The sequence below is a fragment of the Mustela nigripes genome, chromosome 1, assembly GCF_022355385.1.
Source record: "Mustela nigripes isolate SB6536 chromosome 1, MUSNIG.SB6536, whole genome shotgun sequence".
In the NCBI taxonomy this organism is placed as follows: Eukaryota; Metazoa; Chordata; class Mammalia; order Carnivora; family Mustelidae; genus Mustela; species Mustela nigripes.
In genome coordinates this window covers 206,052,404-206,076,943 of record NC_081557.1, presented here as the reverse complement: position 1 = coordinate 206,076,943, position 24,540 = coordinate 206,052,404, and the positions used below count along the sequence as shown (strand labels likewise).

At 50.0% G+C, this 24,540-nt stretch overlaps 1 protein-coding gene and 1 long non-coding RNA gene across 3 annotated transcripts in view; one reads left to right on the top strand and one right to left on the bottom strand.

The window, feature by feature from the left end:
* Positions 1 to 20,568, top strand: part of LOC132004184 (uncharacterized) — a 56,455-nt gene extending 35,887 nt beyond the window's left edge. For both annotated transcript variants that reach the window (XR_009400442.1, XR_009400440.1), the window contains one exon: positions 18,230 to 20,568. This is a non-coding gene — a long non-coding RNA (uncharacterized LOC132004184). The remainder of the gene's footprint in view (positions 1 to 18,229) is intronic.
* LOC132015026 (small ribosomal subunit protein eS1-like) lies at positions 13,631 to 14,467 on the bottom strand. Its single transcript, XM_059395701.1, has one exon. The coding sequence runs from the start codon at positions 14,452 to 14,454 to the stop codon at positions 13,933 to 13,935; it is 522 nt and encodes a 173-aa protein (XP_059251684.1). The 5' UTR covers positions 14,455 to 14,467; the 3' UTR covers positions 13,631 to 13,932.
* Positions 20,569 to 24,540: the final 3,972 nt, after the last annotated feature.

The following is a 24,540-nucleotide window of genomic DNA, read 5'->3' as shown; positions in this document are numbered from 1 at the left end:
TGTGGGGAAGGGGACATCACTGGCTTAGTCTAGACATCCCTCAGCCCCCCAGCAGGGCAGGGGGAGGCTGGCGGGTTCCAGGGGTAGGGAGAGGTGGCTGCAATCCCAGATCACCACCCCGTGGCTGTGCTCCTTTTGGTGAGTTCCTGCCTCTGCTGGGACCCTGTTAACAAAGCAGCCTGGGCGGGGGCTCACATGGCCGCCTTTATTCTCTTCTGTTATGGAGGCTGGAAACCCCAAATCAAGGTGAGGGCACGTAGGTTTTCCTGAGGCCTCTCTCCTTGGTGTGAGGATGTTCATCTTCCTTCCATGGGTCCTCACGCGGTCATCTCCTGGGCATGTCTGTGTCCTCATCTCTTCCAAGGGCACTTGCTCAGGGCACCCAGGTGAACTCATGGTAAATGAATCACCTCTTCAGAGACTCTACCTCCAACGACAGCTGCATTCTAAGGTTTTGGTGGTTAGAGCTTCAACATAGGAACTTGGGGGACACAGTTCACCCTTCGGCAGCTGGTGCTGTTGTAAAGAGACAGTAGGAATGACATCTGTGTCCTGAGTGGTGTCATGATGCCCACCTACGGTCCTTGTACTTCTGAGTGCCCAAGGAAGGGGACAGGCCACCCTGGTTGCAGCCCCCAGACTCCTGCACTACTCTTCCTGGCCCCGTGTGGGCCACACAGGCCGCCCTCTGGGGATGTCCTCCCCCAGGCAGGCCTTGGACTTGCTGTCGGGTTCTGCCAGTGAAAGGCACCAGCCAGAGCTTGGAGGGTGGACCCAGAGAACCCAGGCTGGTTCCCCTTCCTCGCTGCCTGCCTGGCCCTGGTTCTGGAGTTGGCTTGGCTTGCCCCCCCTCCGCGACCCTGGGTCACGGCTCCTGTCTTGTGGCCCCTTCCTCAGCTATGACCTTCGGTGTTCCCTTGGAGTCATGACCCTTCCTGCTTTGGCCTTGGAGAGAAACACCTTCCCCTATGTGTCCTCCGACCTAGCCCGAGCCTGTGCAAGAAGAGCCCTTTCCCTGAGCCCTCATTGTTCCCCTCCGAGCGAGGCACCCAGGCGACCCATGGCTCCTTCCAGAATGCTCCTTCCAGAATGCCCCATGCCTGGTATAAAGAAGAGGTGTTTGGGAATGCTTCCTGAATCAAATTCATGATTTGCAAAGGGTCTAAAGCCCTTGGATTAAAGCACTTTAAAAATGCAAAGTTAAAGGATTTTTCATATATTATTCATGGGGCGTCTTAGAATTGCTCCTTCGAGCTCCTTGGCTTTGTGGGGCCTGCGTCGCTTTCCATAATGAAAGCGAATGTCCTTTCATGTCCTGGTCTGGCTTGTCTTTACCTGGGTATTGTGTCTCACCCAACTGAATGAGGAGGGCGGGACAGAGGCTGCCTGAGAGTAGGAAGCACAACAAGGCCAAGGGGAGGCAGGGAGTCTGGATTTGGCCTCTTGGGGTTGTGGTGGGGGTGACATGGTGACTTCTGGAGAGAAGAGGCACCAGCTCGTAGTTCAAACAGTAAAGGCACAGAAGGTCCCACCAGTCTACCTGCTGGGCAGCCTCCAGCGTGCACTTTCTAAAGGCTGATGGGACCAGGGACCCCTCTATCTCAGGACTCCACAGGGAGCCACTCTTGCCTGTAGAATGAGATCTGGGGCCTTTGGAACTGTGCCCCAGTCTAGCGCTCTGGCCTCAGGCTGGCCATGCTCTTCCCCTGCAACCACACGCAGACCCCGCCCTGAGTTATTTCCAGCCGCCTAATGCCTTCAATGCTTTCTGCCAGTCCACGTCTCTGCACCTGTTCCCATGTTCGGCTCTTGGCCTGGGGTGCTGTCACCAGCAGTCAGAACAGTCCCACTAGGGAGCACAATGTCAAGTACAGAAGGAAAGAAAAGCTTACTGCTGCGTGAGTGAGTAAGAGCCGCTAGAGGGAAGGCTCTGGTCCCGGGACCTGAGTTCCAGATCGATGGACGATGCCTGGCTTGCTCTGGCCTTGGGTCCACCCCTCTGACCCAGCTGCCTTCGTGGTGATCCAAACTCTAGGTGAGAAGCTCTGGCTTTAGACTCAGACAGACACGGGATCCTGTCCCAGCCCTGTCCTGCCCCTTGCTAGCCCTGGGCAGGTCCCTCCAGGAGCCTCAGTTGATTCCCCTGTGAAGTGGGTGAGGATGCTCGTTACATGAGGCTGAGGGAGGGGCCTCAGGGCAAGAGCTGGCCCGCGGGTGGTGCACGGGACTCACTCTGGAAATGGCCCTGGCTGTGGTGTAGGACTGGCCTCTGATACCTGTGTTGGGATGGGGCCTGTTTTCCAAAGTGGGGATAGCAGGATTCTTGAATCGGAGGCTGGGCTGTGAGCTAGTGAGACTATGAATTTCAGGCTCAGGGGATGGTCTGTTGCCATGTGTTCCCAGAGCCTGTGATGGGGTGAGGCTGCGGGGGGTGAGTGGCGAGCCCCTCCCTGAGTTTGTTCTGTGCTGGAGGCCCAAATGCAGCAGGGTACCTTGCAGGCTGTGCCCCAACAGCTTCCCCTCTGGCGGAGGGAGCTGATGTGCACAGAGACAGTGACAACACGGAGTGTGTGTGTGTGTTGGTGGGGGGGATGCTGTGGGAGGGTGGGGTCGTCACTCTCCTGAGGATGCGGGTGGTTAGGACGGGCTTCTTGGAGGAGGTGATTGTGGATGAGCTACAGTTGAACAGGTGGGTAGGAACAGGTTACCTGGGGCAGAGAGGCTGGGGAGTGTGGGCTCAGGAATCCCCTAAAGACTGAAGCAAGATGTCAGGGGTGCTGAGGGAGCAGCAGGTCAGAGCCCAGGAGGCATCCAGGTAGAGAAAGAGGGCTCTGGCGTCTCTCCCTCTCTTCCAAGGGCACAGATCCCATCGCGGGGGGGCCTCACTCTCATGACCTCATGACCTAGTCACCTCCCAAAGGCCCCACCTCCACATACCACCAGAGTATGTGAGTAGGGCTTCTGTGTATGAATTTTGGGGGACATAACTCCATTCTGGACAGAGGGAAACCTGACTTCTGGCCCATTTGTCTCTAGGCTCCTCAGAGCACCGAGAAATCCACTTCCTTGCATATTTGACATTTGCTGATTTTACCAAACATGATCAGCTGCTAGGAATCTCATGCCCCTCCCCCTCAGCACCCCCCCCACCCCCGCTCTTCCCTCGCCTGTCACCCTGCTGGTCTGCACAGACGAAGGGAATTGTTCACCATGGAAGCCCTGGGCTTCTAGAGGATAAAACAGCCTCTAAATGCACATTATTGTTATTTTCATTACAGGCGTCAGAGCAAAACCACTATTTCAAAAGAGCTAATTTAGTTAGATCAGGCGTAAGTGCTACTTGAGTAGCGGTATTTTCTTTCGGGTATAAATCAAGAGAAGCGCTTTAAAAATATTTTTAGTACAAACACACTTCAATCATCTGGTCAGTCACCTCTTAGCACACTTACCTACACGGTCCGCTGTGTGGTTTCTCCAAATGACTTGCCCAACAGCCCTGCGGTCCTCCCTCTGTTCCCATCGGGCACGAGAGTCAGCAGGTCGTGGGTGGAAATCGGTAGCTGCCCCAGCCTGACCTCCTCGTGGGGATGAAGACCAGGATGAGGAAGATGGGGGAAAGACAAAGATAGGGGAAATGGTGGTGGTAATCCATAACGTGTAAAAAAAATTGGCAAAGAACATATCACGTAAAAATTACCATCGTAAGGGTTTCTTTTGAGTTTATGGTTCAATAGCACTGTGTACATTTGCATCATGGCGCCCACCACTCTACTTTCTATTTCTGAGTCTGACAACCCCAGATGCCTCGTGTCCCCGGACTCATTGGATTTTTCCTTTTGCACCTGGATTATTTCACTGAGCACTGTGTCCTCTCCAGGTCTGGCCATGTTGTGCTATGTGTCAGAATTTCTCTCCTTTTCTTTAAAGATTTATATATTTGAGAGAGAGAGAGACAGACAGACAGAGAGAGTGAGTAGGGGGAGGAGCAGAGGGAGAAGCAGACTCCCTGCTGATCAGGGAGCCCCATGTGGGGCTTGATCCCAGGGCTGCAAGATCATGACCTGAGCTGAAATCAAGAGTCAGACACCCAACTGACTGAGCCACCCAGGTGTCCCTCCTTTCCAAGGCTGAATAGTATTCCATTGGGTGGATTTCCCACATTTTGTTTATCCATCCATCCCCTGATGGACACATGGTCCATGATGGTTTTACACTTTAGCTGGACTCCTCCTGAAGCCCCTCGTGTCTCACTCAGTCCCAGGGGAGCCCACTGGGCAGGCATCGGGAGTAACAGTCCTTGGTTTTGATGCTGCTGAGTGGTTAGGGACCCAGACCTGCACGATTCCAGGCTTGCCAAGCCCTCTCCAGCTCTTGGGACTCCTGCTCCTTGCTCTCCCCTGACTGTCTAGAGCTCCTTGGTTTTTATTGCTTTGAAAACAATGCTCAAGCACCAGGACGTGGGACTCTTATCAATGCTGGAGTACGTGCGTGTCTCAGATTCAAGGCCCCCATGGGACACTCTTACTCTTGAATCCAAGTTTTGAGCTCAGGGCCCTTGTAGATGGCCCCTGGAGGAAAATGTTCATCTGGAGAAACCAAGTCAGGGCAGGGGAGTGAAGGTGGCTATGTGAAGAGCAGAATAACGACCCCCCAAAGATGTCCTCACCCAGGTCCCCTAAATGTGTGACTGTGGTGCCTCCTATGGCAAGAAGCTTTGCAGAAGTGAAAGAGTTAGGGACCATGAGATGGAGAGGCTGTCCTGGATTATCCAGGTGGCACCAGTGGAATCACAAGCTTGCTCAAAAGAGGGAGATGTGAGGTCAAAAGCAGAGGTCAGAGACAGATGGGAAGAAGCTGTCCTGCAGTCGGGGATGAGCGAGGAGGCCGGCACCCCTACAAGTGGGAAAAGACCAGGAATCTGCCCTGGAGCCCTCCGAAGGGACCCACCCCACCAGCCCCTTAATTTTGGACTTCTGGCCTTCAGAAGTGAAAGAAAATGAATTGTTTGAAGACCCCAAGCTGCGGTTTTTTGAGGGCTGCCCTGGGGTCTAGTACGACTGACCGCACAGAGTGGCCCGTAGCCACCACCATCCTGTCTGACATGGAGACACCTGTCACTTGTCAGGGGTCTGGCCTATGTCTGTGTCTGACACTTGCATTGGCCAGTGTCCCCCAGATGGCGGGACCCTTCCTGAATCAGGCCAACACAGTGTAGACAGACAGCAGGAGAAGCTGTGTCTCCCAACATGGGGCAGATTTTGGTGACATTTTCCAGGTGAGCCAGAGAGCTGCAGGGGTCACAGGCAGTGGACCAGCCAGGCCTGTGGTGTCAGGCGAGGAGCGGGTGAGGAACGAGGACTCCATGAGGTGAGCACGAGGCAGGCGGGCTCCCCAAGAGAATGACCAAATGTGGTTGTGAAAGAACACTCTGTACTGGTTCAATCAGCCAGGGTTCTCCAGAGAAGCTGAGTCAACCAGAAGATACATCTGGGACAATAACCACGCAAACCATCTCCTCACAATAGATCTCATTCTAGATGTTGGCTTACATGGATGGTGTGGAGAGCCAAGGAGGCTGGCGGTGTGGTTTGGAGGCAGGCCTGAGAGCTGGTGGTGTACATTCAGTCGGGTCTGTGGTTCTGAGCATGGGGAGACTGGTCGTGGGTATCAGTGTCCCAGCCCAAGCGTGGAGAATGGATGGGCCCTTCCTCTGCCTGTTTGTTCTGTCTGGGTCTCCCTTACATTGGATGAGGCCCATGCATCTGTTTTCCCCAGTCTGCCAATCCAGGTGGAAACTCCCTCATAGACCCACTTGCAAAGAATGTTTAACCAGTTATCTGGGCCAAGTCAAGAGAACACATAAATTTGGCATTGCAGTGGGGCTGTCAAGGGAACATAACATGAGGGATGTTGTATTGTGCTCTCACAGGACTTGTTGGAAAAATCACCCCAGGAAACTCACCCCTGTAAGCCTTGACTTATATTTGGTTAGTCCTAAATGTCAGCACTTTGCTCCAATTATATCTCAAGTTTCGTCTCATTAGGGTAAAATAAGTTGATGTTCATAATTCTTGGCCCCACCTGTAAAATTTCTGTGGCCCTAACACATATACACTCAGAAGGGTGCAGATGGTGAGGACACAACTCTGTGCTTTCTCAGCCTGCACACACCTGTATCACCTGCCCCCAGAGCACAGAGGAGAACGTTCAGTTCTGAAAGCCCTCCTGCATCTCTGTTTTTGCTCAGTGTGTATCCTTTCCCACTTGTCCCTGATATGTACCAGGACATTTGGTTTTTGATCTCAGAGGATTTGTTCTAAGTGGTTTCTCTCCTGTTCTGGTTTTATAGGAATGACTAGAGCCTCTTGCTCTAAACATGGCGAGATGCTTGCTGTGAAGAAGGGTAGATTGTCCTGTGGATCACTGATGAGACCTCAGGGTTTCTAGAAAAGATAAAACCGATTCTCAGCCGGCATGTCAGGGAGGGGCTCCAGGTGACAAATCAGAGACACAAGGAGGTTTTGACTCACACACGAATCTGGTTCATCCAGATGGGGCCAGTCCTGTGCTGGGACGGGTGGTATGGTGCCTGGGGCATGGACCCTGTGTGAATTTTATTTTTGTATTTATTGGTTTTATTTATTTATTTATTTATTTATTTGTCAGAAAGAGAGAGAGAGAGAGAGAGAGAGAGAGAGAGAGAGAGCACAAGCAAGCAGAATGGCAGACAGAGACAGAGAGAGAAGCAGGCTCCCTGCTGAGCAAGGAGCCTGATATGGGACTTAATCCTAGGACCCTGGGATCATGACCTGAGCCAAAGGCAGAAGCTTAACCAACTGAGTCACCCAGGTGTCCCTGTTTTTTGTTTGTTTGTTTTGTTTTGTTTTGAGAGAGAGAGAGAGAGCGAGAGAGAGCAGGGGGAGGGACAGAGGGAGAAGGAGAGAAAATATCTGAAGCAGGCTCCACGGTCAGTGCAGAGACCAATGTGGGACTTGATCTCACAACCCTGAGATTGTGACCTGAACTGAAATCAAGAGTTGGATGTCCAACCAACTGAGCCACCCAGGCTTCACCACCCCACTTCCACACCACTTGAGTTTTCTGTGGTTGCCATAACAAATGACCACAAACTGGGTGGCTTGAAACATCAGAAAGTTATGCTGTCAGTTTTGGAAGTCAGAAGTCCAAAATCAAGGTGTTGGCAGTGTTGGCTGTGAAGGGGAAATCTGTTCAGGTGTCTCTCCTAGCTTCTGGAGGTTTCTGGGAATCCTTGGTGTTCCCTGACTTGTAGAGGTGTCACCAGATCTCTGCCTATCTCTTCACATGGTCTTCCTCTCTGGTCTTCTCTTCTATTATAAGGTGATCAGTCATTGGACTTCATGCCCATCCTAAATCTTGGAAGACTTCATCTCGAGATCTTTGACTAAGTCCCTCTGCAAAGACCCTTTTCCCCAGTAAGTTATATACACAGGTTCTGGAAGTTAGGACTTGGACATGACTTTTGTAAGGACATGAGTCATCCCATTACAGACCCCACTCCATAGACCAGGCCTCAAGGTCTGGTGGGGCAGGGAGGACAGGTACCCCAAGAATCAGGCCAAGGCATGAAAGTGTGCTCCTCCGAGTGGGAGCTGTGCTGTAGGGAAAGAGGAAGCTCAGGGCAGGAGGCTGTGAGAGTGGAAATCTGGCTCTGCATGCCCGGTGAGGGAACGTGTGAGCAAAGGCACAAGGAGCAGAATGGGGGTCTGTCACTCAGTGGGAAGGTAGGGACCTCCCAAGGGTAGAGGCTTTTAGTCTGGCTCTGCAGTGACAACCTGGGCCCAAACAAGGGGAGAAGAGGGAGGATGATAATCTCCTTGAGGTCAGAGGCAAAGGAGGTGGGAGTGTGGTCTGGGCATGACCCTGACCTTTACCCCTTTACTTTACATAATGGGTACAGCCTCTCTGAGCTTCAGTCTCTCCATCCACACAATGGGTATGAGGAGAGCAGCACCCATCTCACAGGGATGTTGTGGGGCTGGTGAGGGTGATGAGGGCAAGGTGAATAACGCTCACCTCTCAGTCACCTGCTGTTTCACCTGGTTCCAGCAGCTGGCCCAAGGGGCACAGCAGAGGTGCTCAAGACCTGGTAGGTGCATTCATGAAGGATGAAAAATGAAAACCCCACTGAAACATGTTTCTTTCTGTCTTAAAAACAGACTTACTGAGGTACAGTTCATACATCATAAAATCCACCTGTTGGAAGCCACTTTGTAACTTCCAGCACACCTACAGATCTGTGCAACCATCCCTTGACCGCTGGTCACTCAGCCTGGGCTGGGTGCTTCTGGGTCTCTCGGATGGATTCTTGGGAAGAGTGGACACACTCTCCCATGAAGTGGGCACTGCTATTTTTGAGTTGATTTCACCGATGAGGAGAGTGAAACTCCATGATGTTGAGGTTTGGGTGGGGCTCACATGAACTTTCCCAGAAATCATCATCTTGTCTCCAGAGTGGCGGTGCCACTGGACTTTCCCACAGTGGTGTGCGTGGTTTGGGCTCTTTGTCCTTTCCACCTGTCCTTTGTTGTGGCCTCCTGAGTGGGGGTGCAGTAGTCTATCCCTGTGTTTTGAATGTTCTCCGTGACTAATGGTGTTGAACATACTTTCATATGCTTGACCATTTATTTGTCTGTCTTCCTTGGTGGAATGTTTGTTCACTTCTTTTGCCCATTTTCCCGTGGCTTCTCTCCCCTCTTAAGTTTTAAGTTGTTTGTATATTCTGGATCTAAGGCTTTCCTTCACCCCCATTGAACTGTCTTCCACCTTTGTCAACCATCCATTATCCTTACCTGTAAGGTTTTGTTCCTGGACGCTTCATTCTGTTCTATTGGTCTATACATCTGTCCCCTCACAGATGCCTCCCTGTTTTGATTACTGAATCTTGGCTGTAAATTTGAGATCGGGTAGTGTAAATCTTCCAACTTTGTTCTTTTTCAATCTTTTTAAAAAAAGATTTTATTTATCTATTTGTTTATGGGGGGGGTGACAGAGGAAGAGGGAAAGAAAATCTTAAGCAGACTCCACACTGAGTGTGGAGCCTGATGTGGGCGGGGCTTGATCTCACAACTCTGGGGTCATGACCTGACCCGAAATCAAGAGTCAGATGCTTAACTGACTGAGCCATCCAGGTGCCTCTGTTCTTCTATTTAAACATTGTTTGGGCAATTCTAGTTCTTTTGCATTTCCATATAAAATTTGGGATCAGCTTGCCAATTTCTACTAAAAAGCCCAATGGGGGGGCACCTGGGTGGCTCAGTGGGTTAAGCCGCTGCCTTCGGATCAGGTCATGATCTCGGGGTCCTGGGATCAAGTCCCGCATCGGGCTCTCTGCTCAGCGGGGAGCCTGCTTCCCTCTCTCTCTCTCTGCCTGCCTCTCTGCCTACTTGTGATCTCTGTCAAATAAATAAATAAAATTTAAAAAAAATAAAAAGCCCAATGGGATTTTGGTGAGGATTACGTTCAACTTAAAGATCGATTTGTGGAGAACTGCCATCTTGCCAATATTGAGTCTTCCAATCCACGAACATGGAATGTTTCTGCATTTAGTTATATCATCTTTAATTTCCCACAGTGACATTTGTAGACTTCAGGGTAGGTCATGACTTCTTTTGTTAAAATTATTCCCAAGCATTTTACTCTATCTGTTGCTATTGTGAATAGAATTGTTAATTTCATTTTTGGATTTTTGTTGCTAACATATACAAATAGAGTTGATTTTTATCTATTGATCTTGTATCGTGTGGTCTTGCTAAATTTGTTTATTGGTTCTATAGTGTTTTTATGGGTCTCTGGGGATTTTCTCCATAAAGAATCATGTCATTTGTGAACAAAGGTAGCCGGATGTCTTTGAATCTGGATGCTTTCAGCGATTTGTTTTGCCTTATTGCCCTGATGAGAATCTGTGAATAAAAGTGGTAAGAGAAGACATGCTTGGTTCTTTCTAATCTCAGGGGGGAAGCCTTGTTTGTCTTTCACCAACATGCACAATGGTAGCTGGAGCTGTGGATATTTGCATTGTCCTCAGCTGGTCTGAGAAGTGTCTTTCTTTTTCTCATTTGCAAAGAAATTTTATCATCAGTGGATACTGAATTTTTTCAAATGCTTTTTCTGCAACATAATAATGTGATTTCCCCGTCGTTTGTCTATTAATATACTACATGCATTAATTAATACATGGATATTAAACCAACCTTGCTTTCTTGGGTTAGATCTCATTGGGTTATGGTGAGGAATCATTTTTCCATTTTGATGGACTCTATTTGCTTATATTTTATTAAGGATTTTTGTTTAAATTTAACAAGGAATAAATGAATTGGGAAGTATTACCCCTTCCATTTCCTGAGAAAGTTTGTGCAAGATTGGTTTTCTTTTTTCTTTAAATGGTAGAATTCACCAATGAAGCCAAACGGGTCTGAACCTTTCTTTTCTTTTCTTTTTTTTTTTTTTTTAAAGATTTTATTTATTTATTTGACAGGCAGAGATCACAAGGAGGCAGAGAGGCAGGCAGAGAGAGAAGAAGGGAAGCAGGCTCACTGCTGAGCAGAGAGCCCGATGTGGGGCTCGATCCCAGGAACCTGGGATCATGATCTGAGCTAAAGGCAGAGGCTTTAACCCTCTGAGCCACGCAGGCACCCCTTTTTTTCACCTTTTTAAAGTACCAGCATTTGGTTTTGTTGATTTTCTCTCTTGCTTTTCTGTTTCCTATCTCATGGATGTATGGTCTCATATTTCTTATTTGCTTTCTTCTGCTTGCTTTGGGCTTAGTTTGCTCTTTGTTTTCTAGCTGCTTTAGGTGAAAGCTTTGATTATTTAAGAACATTCTTTTTTCTAATGTAGGCATTTGAAGTTACAAACTCTGCGCTAGGCGTGGTGTTGACTGCACGCCATGCATTTTTGTACATTGCAGGGATTTTCACCCACTTCAAAATATTCTCTATTCTCTTGTGATTTCTTCCTTGACCCTTGAATTACTCAGAAGCATGTTGTGCAATTTTGAAATATTTTGGGCTTTCATCTGTCTTTCTGTTGTTAATATCTAATTGAATTCCATTGTGGTCAGAGATCATACTTCCTGTGAATTTAGGCTTTTTACATTTATTGAGGATCATTTTATGGCCTGGCACATGGTGTGTCCTGGAGAATGTTCCATGTGTGCTTGGAAAGAAAGTGTGATGCAAAGTCACTGGGTCCACTAGGTTATATGATTGGAAGTGTCCTCCAGTCTTTAGCATCTTTGCTGATTTTTAAAATCTAGTTGTTCTCCTAGCCATCAGGAGTGGGGTATCAATACCTCTTCTGATGCTGTTGCCTCGTTGTCTCTTTCTCCTTTTAAGGAGTTTAGTTTTTGCTTCATGTATTTCAAGGCTCTAGTATGAGCTGTGTGTACATTTATAATTTTTATATTTTCCCAATAGATCTGCCCTTCTATCATTATAAAATGTCCCTCTTTGCCTCTAGGAATATTTCTTAACATTTGTTTCATTTGATATCAAAGTAGTCACTCCCGGCTCTCCTACTGTGGTTGTTTTCACAGTGTATCTTTGTCCCATACTTTTACTTTCAACCCACTAGCTTGCATCTTTGAATCTGAGATTTGTCTCTTGTAGCCAGTGTGCATTCATATCTTGCTTATTTGTTCAGTCTGACAATCTCTGTCTTTTTATTTAAGTGCATAGACTATTCACATTTAACTATAAATTAAATTATTTGACCTTAAGTAATTAAATTAAAATTTCTATTACATGATATTGACATTTTCCCTTGTGCTGTTTTCTCCATGTCTCCTGAGGTTTTTTTTTATTGTTGTTGTCTTGTTCTTCTGATTCTCCTTTACTGTTTTCCTTTATGCTAAGTAAATGTTTTTAGTGTCCCCTTTTAATTTCTCTTGTAAAAAACCATATACTGTGGATGATTTTCTTAGGTTTGTTCTAGGAACTGCAAAAATACATTTGAGCTTGTCTCAGTCCACTTCAAATTAGCACTAGCTTCCTTCTGTGGAAAGTGCACTCCATCCTTCCCCCTTCCTTGTGCTGTCATTGCCATACATCTCGTGTCTTTTAATGCTATAAACCCAAGAGTAGAAAATTGTAATTACCACTTAGGTCTTTTAAAGAATTTAAGAGAAAAATTAAGAAAAATATATTTATCGAGTATTTCATATTGACTCTCATATTTACCATTTCTGCTGTTTTTTATTTCTTCTCGTGGATTTAAGTTATCATCGGGTGCCAATTCCTTTCAGCCTAATGGACTTCCCTTTAGTATTTCTCACAAGGCAACTTTGCTAACAATACATTATTGATCTTTGTTTATCTGAGAATATCTTTATTTCATCTTTAGTTTTGGAGGATAGTTTTGCTGGATTTTTTGTTTAAGTTTTTTTTTTTTTTTTTTCCAGTTTGAGCACTTTGAATGTGTCATTCCACTGCCTTCTGCTGTTCTTTTTTTTTTTTTTTTTTTCCTCTTTTAATGAAAAGCTATCTGTTAATTGTATTGTTCATAATATATGAAGTTTTGGTTTTCTCCTGCTTTCATGGTTTTCTCTTTGTCTTTCAACAGTTCAGGGATGCCTGGGTGGCTCAGTTGGTTAAGCAGCTGCCTTCGGCTCAGGTCATGATCCCAGCGTCCTGGGATCGAGTCCCACATCAGGCTCCTTGCTTCGCAGGGTGCCTGCTTCTCCCTCTGACTCTGCCTGCCATGCTGCCTGTGCTCGCTCTTGCTCTCTCTCTCTCTCTCTCTCTCTGTCTTTCAACAGTTCGATTATAGTATGTATAGGTGTATATCTCTTTGTGTTTAACCTATTTGGGATTTGTTTAGTTTCTTGGATGTTTGATTTAAAGTGTTTCATCAATCTGGAAACATATTGGCCATTATTCCTCATGGTTTATTTCTTAACCCTTTTCTACCTCTCTTTTGTGACTCACATTATACGTGCAGTTGTGCTTGATGTTGTTCTATGTGTCTTTGAAGCTGTGTTCATTGTTGCTCATAGTTTTCTCTCTGTTCTTCATTACTCTGTCTTCAAGTTCATGCATTCTTGTGCTATGTCAAGTATGCCACTGAGCCTCTCCAGTGAACTTTCCTCATTATTGTGTTCAACTCCAGACTTTCCATTTGATACATTATTTCTTTTTCCTTTCTGAGAATTGCCATTTGTTGATTTCTTATTGTCATGCTTCCCTTTAATTCTTTGGGTGTGTGTGTGTGTGTGTGTGTGTGTGTGTGTGTATAAAACAGCTGCTTTGAAGTCTTTCACTACCAAATCCAACTTCTGGGGTCCCCTGAAGATGGAAGAATGCTTTTTTCTTCCTCCAACTATAGGTCATATTTCCCTGTTTCTTTGTACTTCTCACATTTTTTTTTTTTTTGTTAAAAATGACGTTTTTCAATCTATTGCATTGATTCTGGATTTTTCTTCTCTTCCAGAGATTATTTCTGATTTTTATTATTCATTTGTTTGTTTTTTGAAGTAGCTTACCTGGGCTAAATCTTTGAAATCTATCTCCCTTGCTGTGTGTAGTTGCTGGTGATTTTTTTTTTAATTTTAATTTTATTTATTTTATTTTTTTAAACATCACAAATAAGATTTTTTATTTGTCACCATTGAATGTCTGAATTTTAAACAGATTTCTGGACTGGTGGCTCATATCCATCAGCTCGTTCCACTTTAGCACCAGTCTCATCCCCAGTAGCTTTTCCAGAACTACTACTTTCACCATGAAGCTCCATGAGCTTTCCCAATTCAAACTTGGGCTTCTTCAGCACTTTTACTTTTCTAACGAAGACATCATGGAGTGGTTAAATAGACTGACAAGCTTTTTCTATATCTTTTCCAATGCTGTCTAGAATCAATTTATTGACCACTTCTTTCAAGTCATTTGTCTGAACCTCTCAGGTCATGATCTCCATCATCTTTTTCCAAATTTGGCGGACCTGTTGATGCTGAACGTAAGAGGTCTTCTGAATCTGATTATTGCGTTTTTTAGTAAAACCAACACAAAATAGATGAAGCAAATAACCATCGGTAGTCTTGACATCAACATGAGCTTCAATCATGGTCTGCCATTTTTTGACCATGGAGCACATTTTGTCCCGGGTAAGATCCATGTCATGGAAATTGGTCAGGCAGTTTTTGCCCTGGACATCCTCAATAATTAGCTTGAATTTTCTAAATGCAACTTGATCATTCTGCAGATCAGCAAGACTCACTTCAAATACACGACCCTTGAGGCCATCAGAAGCGATTTTGGTTCCTTGAGTTCTTGTGACTAATGTTTTTCCAATATTTCTTATATTGAACATAGCTGGTGCTTTCACATCATACCAATCTTTCTTAGAAAATGGATCAACCACTTTCTTCTTGGCTCCCTTTTTGCCGCCTTTTGTAAGGCGCTTGTTCTTGCTGACCACCATGGCGCTGCTCAGGGAGCCAAAAGGGCTTAATTTTTATTTTTAACTTATAGCTTTTGCACCCTTCTGTCTGCCTTGCTTAGAGATCAGCCAGTATTTGATCAGAGGTATTCTCAAATACCTTGAATTAGTAAACCTTCTATCTGATATCAAAGACCTTTGTGTGGGTAGTGGAGCACATTTAAAATTTAGGCATTTTCAAATCTGCCTGGCTTTTGCTTTTCACTGGGCTGCTCGTGTTTCCTATGTGAGTACACATGGCCTTGAGATCATCTAGGAGTCTGTGGCTGGCTTGGGCCATTTCCAGAGGCACACAGTCTCAGTCATTCTATACAACCTTCAAGATGATCATTTCCATTGTCACTGCTACTAGGCAGGGGTGTCACCCATTGATCCAAATTGAGTGAGTCCCTTCAGCCATGGCATTGCACCTGCTGTGCCCTTCCCTACAGAGTCTCTGAGTCTCCCCAGCTGGGAGGGTGCTTTGGGAGCAGCCTGGGGCCAGCATGCTCCAGACTCACTGTTTCTACCTGAAATGCAGCAGTTTTTAAGCATGAACACTTCATAAATGGTTGCATGCTCTTGGATGATTTCCAGCATGTGGAAATGGCTGCTTTTGTTAATTTGTGCAGTTTTATAATTGATTTTTGGAAAGAGCATTTGCCAACCCGCTCACTTGGCCACACATCAAGGTATTAACTCCCCAGAGTGCATTTGTGACTAGGGACATGGGGCAGAGCTGAGGGTGCTTGGAAGGATAGAGAGAGGAAGAAGTGGCTATATATGAGGCTGTAGAGGTTGGTTGGGGTAGATGAGAATTTATTCAGCAATTTAGTTACCTTCTTTGCTAAAGAAGGAAAATGGAAGTGCCCACAGAGAAGGGGATTTTTCCCAAGTTCTTGAAGCTCAGTCAGTAGAGTGTTGACACTGGAACCCGGCCCGCCTGACTCCCAGCCCAGTGCTCTTTCCCTTCTTCCAAATTGCTTCAGCAGTTGTTGTTTAGAAGTTCAAATCCCTAGGAGTTTTCAGGATGGCAGAACCATCCATCCATCCATTGATCCATCCATCCACCCAGCCATCATCCATCTTCCATCTATTATCCTTCCACCCATCCATTATCTTCCCTTCCTTCTACCCTTCCATCCATCTTCTTTCCATCCATTCATCATCTATCCATCCATCCATTATCATTCCTACCAACCATCCATCCATCTTCTTTCCATCCATCCATCATCCACCATCCATCCATCCATTATTCTTCCATCCATCCATCCATCCATCCATCCATCCATCCATCCATCTTTTTTCCATTCATCCATTATCCTTCCTTCCTTTTACCCATCCATCCATCTTCTTTCCATCCATCCATCATCCTCTATCTATCCACCCATCCATTATCCTTCATTCTATCCATCTATCCATCCATCCATTATTATCTTTCCATCCATCCTTTATCCTTCCTTCCTTCTATCCATTCTCTGTTCTTCCTCCAGTCCATACACTCATTCAATACTTATTAAGTACCTACTGTGTGCCCAGCACCGTGCTGTGCTCTGAGGCTAAGTAGAAAACAAAAACTGACATGGTTCCAGTGTTATGACCCTCTCGTAGTCTCAGAGTGGGACACTAGCCTCAGGAAAGGGCAAGATCCGTGTTGAAGAAGTATCCCATGCTTCTCTGTTGGTCTTAACTAAAGCAATATCCCTTTCAAGGGAAAATAATGAGTTTTAATTAACCTCCAAGCTAAAATCCCTCAAAACGTGATTTATAATAGTTATTTGTGGCAAATTTTATTTGTGAAAACATTTTAAGTCTGTAAGTATTTAAACAAAAAAAGAAGGGGTACCTGGGTGGCTCAGTGGGTAAAAGCCTCTGCCTTAGGTTCAGGTCATGATCCCAGGGTCCTGGGATCAAGCCCCACATCGGACTCTCTGCTCGGTGGGGACCCTGCTTCCCCTCCTCTCTCTCCGCCTGTCTCTCTTCTTACTTGTGATCTCTGTCTGTCAAATAAATAAATAAAATATAAAAAAAAGAAGCTGTCATATTTAATAGTTTGGTAGCAAAAATTTTGATTTCTGAAATGAATCTCAAAGGCAGCCATACTGTGAGTTGTCTTTCAAAATAGTCATTAAAATGGAAGGCTCTGGAAACTCCTCCTCCAGACAAATCTGTAAGTCTGAGGCCCTTGGCCTTTCGTGGAGGGAACCTTGCAGAATGGTTTGGTACTTAGACACGTGCCAGCTGCTTGCGGCTGCCTGTGCCATTCCAAAGTGCCATCTGGAAACTGAAAAATGCAGGAAAGACTCTGGAGGCTTGGACCACATGACAACAAATAAGTGGATATTTGGAAGTGAACTTTTGGACTACATCTTGAGTCATCCTCTGGGAATTCCTAAATACAACCTCAGAGGGATTAATGGAATTTTGTATCTCATCTTTCTCTCTTCCTTCCTCCATCCCCCGCCAGGTGATCTCATTCCACAGTCATGTCCAAATCTGTGTCCCAAGCTCTGATTCTGTCCCGGGCACCATTTCCAAAGGCCTCTGGAGCCTCCCTGCTGGTGTGCCACCAAATGTCCCTGTGCTCCTGTGTCTGCCAGGCTCCCTTATAGGTGGGTCAGGCCATGAACCCAGGCCCTGGCCGATGGGACATGAGTGACAGTGAGGTGACTCCCAGATCCAACCCCACAAAATATCCCATGTGGTTCTTTGGCTTCCTCTTCTGCCACTGTGACCTTGAAGGCTAGATGGTCCAGCTGGCAGAGCCACAGGAGGGGGAGACACCTGACCTGCATCAGGCTTTGTGAATGAGTACAGTGTGCCTTCCTTGGATTATTTATCCCACTGGGATTTGGGGTTCATTTGTTACTGTGGCCCAGCCTAGTCTAGCCTGACTGATGGCTCCTGGATGTCCCACAGACACTTTGGAAGCAACACATCCAAAGCTGAGCATTCACCTGCTTCAAATTTGTGCCCTAAGCATGCAGTGGCGTCATGTTGTCCCAGATGCTTCTGAGTCTCCCTAGAGAGACTTGCACGGGATGGGCCTCCCTCTTCTTCCTTCTCCCCATTGTGCTTGCTTGCATCTTGTCTTCTCTGCCCTGGACTGATGCCGTGGCCCCTGCCGGCCTCCCTGTCTCTTTTCCAAGCTCTGGTTTTCCGGAGCTGCCAGAATTATCATTCTGAAACAAATCTCATTGTGCTGTTCCTGTTCTTGAAAGCCCTGGAAGGTTCTCTTTCACCTTGGGAGAAGTCACAAGCCTGGAGCTTCTGGGCCTGGCTTCCCCCCAAATCTTATGGTTCTTGTCCAGAGTGGCCAGGCTGCTGGGTCCTCCCTGTGTGGGCAGGGGACCTTTGTCCTTTGTCCCTTGCAGGTCCTACACTTTGTGTTTTACTTCACCTGGGTCCCGGCTCATCATTCAAGACCTGCTCAAATGTATTCTTCTCTTTGCCAGCACCTCAGGCAGAATGAATTCTCCCTTCTTCCTTCCGCCGTACTCAGCACATATTTCCATAATAACCTGCATTCTCCAGGGTGCTCGTGGCGGTAAGCAGGAGGAAAGAACTACAGGGTCAAGAAGTTGGGGGAGAAACTGAATTTGTCAACGTCAAACAGACTGTTAAATTGCAGAGCTTTTCCATTCCTTACGCACATGGGCCCGTGAGAGGGGTGGTCAGCCAGCTGTAGGGCTTAGACCACAGAGGCACTTCTGGGGAGTGCCTCCTGGAGCTCATGTCCTGGAGAAGTCATAAAGTTGTTCTTCCCCTCATTTTACAGGTGGGAAACTGAGATCCAGTGCACACACAGGCTGCCAGAGACAGAGTCACGTGCTTGCTGGGGAATTAGCACTGCCGTCTGGTCCCCTGCCCACCAGCATCGGTGGTTACTAATCAGCCCCCTGGGACCTCTCCCTTTGAATGAAGATATGTCGCACCCCAGCCAGGCGCTTAGGGGATGGCAGAAGACTTCCGAGGGGAAGGTCGTGGACCATCACCTCAGAGGCGTGCGTCACACAGACGGACCTATGGTGGGTCATTCTGTTACTCTCCCACGTGACGACCTTCCATCAGCGCGGTCCAGGTGCTCTTCTGAGCTCTGTAGAGACACTCCTCCCTCTGCTCGACAGCCTGGGACTCGGGCTGTGACTGTTCTCAGTGGATGTGGGGAGACTGAGGCACAAAGACACTCGGTGACTTATGCAGGGAGTCAGCCTTCAGGCCCCAGCCTGACCCCCACTGTGAGCTCATCACCCCCCAGCACGCACCTGTCACACACAGAGCATGGCCTTCAGCCTGGAGGGCGAGTCTGAGGAGAAGCAGGGCCCACCAGGGCTGACTATGCCCCTCCCCTCCCCCACGTCCCTCACAGATGTGTACTGGGCCCCTCCTGGGCCACGCCCTCTGCATTTGGCCTCCATGCAGAGACTCTGGGCCCCTACCCTCTTTCCCAGCTCCCAGGAATCCCCAGGAACCATTTCTGGTGTTGCATGTCCCTCTTAGGTCTAGCCCTCCTCTCCTCTGCCCTGCCTGCTGTAGTGACCAAAGCGGGCTTTGGCCCCTCCTGGCTCCCAGGGCCCACAGGGGCCACTTTCCAGGGTCTTCCCTGATGATTAAGTACCAGAAAGCTCCAAGGAGCTGAGGGCTCACTTCTCAGCAGTGGGCCTGTGATGGTCAAAGCCGGTCACTGTCCTGCTTCCTGTCCCCATAGTGCTTTATGTATGTACACAGTTGGGGAGCAGTGGGGCTCGGGGCTGGCCCTCTGGCCTGTGCCTACCTGCCACGGGGGTTGGGGGGGCCACTGTCATTCTGGGAACCCTGGTCTCAGTGGATGTCAGTGGAGATGATAATGAGCCCAGCCCCGTCCCAGCCTCCCAGGGTTGGGGAAAGATTGATGCAAGTGGAAGGTGAGGCCGAGAGGAGGGTGCCCCCCGCCTATCCCTCCCATTGCTGTGGACGGAACCCTGGAGAGCCTCTTTGCTTTTTCGTGCTGTGCCTCCATTTCTTCTTCCGGGAAAAGGACATAATGATGAAGCCCATCCCCAGTCAGCTTGGGGGCCCGCACTTTGCAAAGTCACTGGGGCAGAGCTGGAGCCTTGAGTTGGCATGTGATGGGGCTCCATGGACACCCGGTGAAAGGAAGGGGGACACGAGCCTGTCACACTGCATCAGCCCTGCGAGGTCTGCGACTGGAGGCAGCGGCTGCCATCCCCGTCCCTCCCTGGAGCCAGCCTCCAGCTCGGTGGGCCTCTCATACATGCAGGCTGGGCTGGCCCATGGCTACAGGGTTGCAGGCCAGAGGAATCCCTGCCCCCACCAAGAAGTGACCACACCCCACTTCCCCTTAGAGTGTCTCATCCCCAGAGGGGCCACCGCCTTCCACCCCATCTCCCTCCCTCTACGGATCAGAGCAGCCAGACCACCATCTCCCTGGGGGGTCTTTTCTTCCTTCTCCATCTAGACACATTTCTCTCTGGCCTCCGGGTCACACTTCTGCCCCTGGCCTGAATGCATGTCCTGAGCAACCTCCCCACCAACTTGGCACCTTCCCCATGACAACCGGATAACGATCTTTCTCCCTCAAGCTGTCCCCTCCAACCCCTTGTCATTTGCTGGAAGGCATTAGGAGACGTCTCTGCAAGACATCACAGCCCCCCACCCTACACCTGGCAGCTTCCTTACCACCCCCACCCGGCAGCTCCCCAACCCTGCAGTTTACCCTTGGCCCCTACCCCTGGTGGCTTTCCCCCAACATCTGGCAGCACCCCCACAGCTCTCCCCACAGCCCCCCCTTCCTAACCTGGCAGCTTCCCCAGCCCCCCCACGCCTGTACCTTACTGTCCTCACCTGGCAGCTCCCCTACATCTGGCAGCACCCCACACCCCACTGGCTGTTTCCCCACCCCCCACTAAGCAGGTGCAAATTTCTTAGTTTTGCTGGAGGCTAGGCCAAGGGCACAGCACAGGGGAGAGGCTCCCTGCTCTAGAGTCTGGCCCCCCAACAGCCTTTTCCCTCAGTCTCCCTCCTGCTGGTGCCCCCAGCGTCCCCGAGAGCATTGCTCATGGAGTCCTTGACCAAGCTGAGCTTTGTCACATGTATCAAGACACATTAAAATATTATCACTAGAGACCTTTGCTGATTTCAAAAAGCCTGAGACTTTTAATGAGTAAGTGGTCGGATTAACAGTTGGAGAGGAGAAGCACTTCTCCTTTTTGGGTGGGGGACATTGCTGCGGGGTGAGGAACCCAGGCTGCATCTTGAAGCTAAAAGGTTTGGGCTGGGGTTCAACGGGGGCCCCCACTCACCTCTCAGGGAAAGCTCCGTTTCCTGGGTCCAACCATGTGCCGGGCGCTTGGCATCTGGTCATTCATGGATGCTCATAAGGAGCCCCACGGGGTCCATGGCACGCTCTGGCCGCTCGCAGAACTCCCAGTGAGTTTAGCGAGGGCTGGATAGTGGGCCCTAGACACAGAGGTCAGGAGTCACTGGCATTTTTCTAAAGTTCTCCCACGTGGTTCTCAGACAGAGCCCAGGCCAGAACCACCGGGTTAGCACAATGGCTCTCAAACCTGGGGACGCGTCGGAACCACCATGGGGCTCCTTAGAACACAGACCCCGGGGCCCCCATCTTTGTTTCTGGTTCGGCGGGTCTGGGGTGGGGTCCAGGAGTCACGCATTTCTAACCAGTTCCCATTAAAGCTGATGCTGTGGTCTGGGGATGACCTGCAGAGAACCACCGAGTCCGGGCAGTGCTGGTGGGGCGATGACAGATACAGAGAGGGGACAGGTCTCCCACAGGACACCCTAGCTGGCACATGAGGATGCGTCCCTTTGAATCCGCCGGAGAAATTACTGAACCCCTGTGTGCCTTCACCTTCCTCCTCAAAGTGGGGAAACCTGTGGCCTCCCTGTGTAAGTGCTACATAGATGTATGCTACATCGATGTGAGGTTCAGTGAGGTCTTCCTTCTGGAACAATCCTGGGCCCAGAGTAGGCTCAAGTCCTAATTCTGATTATTTTTGTGACTGCTTCCTAAAGGATCAGTTGAAGGGTATCTCCCTCTGAGCAGCCTTCTTCCCTCAGCCCCACATAGGCGGCCGAGCCACTCTTTCTTCCCGGACGGTGTGGTCTACCGTGGGTTTCCCCCATCCCACTGGGGGCCCCCCACAAGCAGGGGCCAGGCGTGATGGGGGTCTGGATCTCCGTGCCCCCCCTGGAGCCTGGAAGGAGGAGGCAGTGAGGGAGGTGGCTGGGGCTGCTTTCCCCGTCTTAGGATGTTCCCGTCTTGAGCAACCAGGCTTTACAAACCCGGAGGGCGTTTGATACCCCATACACCCGGAGCACGGATGCCGGACCCAGTGTCTGCACACATGGGGCCTCTGCCAGCTTTCACACCCCCTGGCCGCCCCGGGGGGCACCCAAATGCTGCCCCGTGGTCTCCCCACGTTTCTCTACAGCAGCATGCCCCTGGCTGCCTCCTGTTCTCTTTGCTTTCTGCACCCAAGTCCCCTGCTTTCCTGACTTGGTCACCAGTGAAGGTGAGCATAGGCCAAGCAGGTGCTGGAGTGGGCTTCCTTCCGTCATCCTCCCCAAGTCCCTCACTGCCTGCCTGGGCCCAGCCCTTACGGCCTCTCTTCACCTGGACAGGAGCCTCCTAAGTGGCTTCCTGCACTGGTCCTCACCGTGGCCGGAGACACGGCTCCAAAATGTCGCTGGTCTCACTCCCCCACTTAAAACCTTCCAGCGACTTTGCACCAGCCTGTGAATACAAATCAGGCCCGCTGCCGGCCTCCCCCGAGCACCGGCACCCTCGTGGACTTGACTGTGGCTCTCCTGCTCCAAGGGCCTCTGGGACCGCATTTCCCACTCTCCTCCTCTTCTGCTGCTTCTCCTTCTGGGCTCAAAGTTAGGCCCTTTGTGACTCCTCCCCCTCCATGTGGTGACCATCCGATTTTCTCCTGGGTCCTCAGTCCTGTCTGAAATGAGCCTTCCTTGGGACCTGTCTGCACAAGGAAGGGAGCTCTGCACCGGCCCCGGGGTGGGGGGGGGGGGAAACTTACCCATTTCCTTCGTCACCGTGTCCACGCGCCGGGCAATGTTCGACAGCCTGGTGACCTCAGGGAGTCCCCACGTCTCTGAGCTTTGGATTCAGAGAAGGGCCGGATCAGTCCTGCCCTTCGACAAGCCCTGCAGCCTTATCTGGGCAGAAGCAGCCAGCCGACTGTTCTGGAAGAAGCCCGGTGAGGCGTCCGCCACTCCACCCACCTTCCAGGTCTGGACACCCACCTTCCAGGTCTGGACTCCCCTTCCACGCGGTCGTGGACCTTCACTAAGTCACAAACAAAGTGGGCCTCCGTGTGAGCCTGCGACAGTGGCTGGTCGTGCCCGTGGTGGAGAGGCTCCGTCTGAGCCTCTGAGGGGCAGTGAGCCTGTGAGCCCAGTGCCCTGACCACAGGTAACCACATGGGGCGGTGGGAAGGACGCCATCGAGGGGCCAGAAAACCCGGGCTGGAATCTGGTCTCTGACTGGCTCTGGCCTGGGGACCTCGGGCAGCTACCACCTGGTGGAGTCTGGTTCCTCAACTGTGGAAAGGGGACCATCACATGCACCCCACAGCCTGGTCGTGAGAATTACCTACAATAACCTGCAACGTCTCCTCCTACCCCGGGAGCGGGGACCACCCCCCCCGCCCTCTGCCCCGGGCCCCAGGGATAGTGTCCAGAACAGAGTAGGTGCTCAGTCACTTGTCAACAGTTTATCTTGGGGACAATGCTTAGGGGCTCCCTTTTATTAAAACAAGCGAACAAATGGGAGAGAGCTCTGAGCCTGTGTGGTTGGGGAGGGGCGGTGGGGACCGGGGTGTGGGGAATGCCTGATGGGGCACCAGGTCAAAGCTGGGATACGACCCAGCCCTTTCCGGACAGCTGGCCCTGCTTTCCCCGCCAGGGCACGGTCTGCCCTGTGCCTTGTTTGAAGCTTCTTTCTGGGCTCCTGTTACCTGGCTCCCAGGCTTGCCTCCCTCAGCCCTGCACTGACTGGGTTCTGCTCCTTTCTGCTCCCTGGGCCAGAACATGGGTTCCCACAGCTGATGGCTTCTGCATCCCTTCTGGACCCCGGGCCTAAGCTGGAAATTTCGAGTCTGACAGGTTGGGAATTGACACCATGAAGGGGGAGGGCCAGGGCACATTCCAGGGGTCACATCACATCCCTTGAGGCTGGGCACAGACAGCCATGGCCCTGGGGACGCTCTCTGTAATTGGATATGACTTCCGGCTGAGCCTGGGGTGGGGGTGGGGGGTGAGCCAGCACCAGCACACAGGACACTGGGCGCTTCTCCTCTTGGGGGCCAGAGGGAACCCATAGTCTCCACCCTTCCCAAATGTTTGATGCTTTGCTCCTCTGCCTCATTCGTGGTTCTTTCTCTCTGGAGTGAAGATACCCAGCTGGGAGGCAGGTGTAGCTCAGGGCCTCCTGATTTTTACCAGATGTAGAGGTCTCTGGGGGAAGGATGGAGACAGGCTGGCCCCCTGCCCCCCACCCCCCAGCCTGGCCCAGGATGCAAAGCTGGTCTGGCCTCAGTGAAGTTCCCACTCCTATCCTGCTATTTTCCCTAAGGCCTATGTGGAGCACAACAAAGTTCTATTGAAATCTGCCTAAAGTAGCCCATGACCTCCCGGAGCGGCTTCCTGGGCTCTGGCTCTCTGTGGTCTGCCCGGCTGTGCCCTGGATGGGTCCTTGTCCCCACACCCCTCTAAATGCTTCCGCACCCAGGTGCCTACCCTCACGTTCAAAGACTGCCTGGTTGGGCCATGGGCAGTCTCAGGGCCTTTGCAATGCCTAGAGAGGCCCCTAGGTGCTGTCTACACTGCCCGCTCACTCTTCGGAGGCCCCTGCCAGAGAACACCTCCCCACTTCCACACTGTGTTAGTTCGGGCTCTCTGGAATTCTCTCGTCCCTAAAGGTGTTCGCTGGGGGGCGGGTCTCCTGGGCTGTCATCCAGGGCCTGGCACCTGGCAGTGGTTCACTCCTGTGCCCCCAGGGCCTGGAACGGTGCATGGCACCAGTAGGTGCTCAGTGAGTACAGGAGGAAA

Excerpts from the sequence above, each read along its gene's own strand:
- LOC132015026 (XM_059395701.1), bottom strand. The coding sequence starts at position 14,454 with ATGGTGGTCAGCAAGAACAAGCGCCTTACAAAAGGCGGCAAAAAGGGA.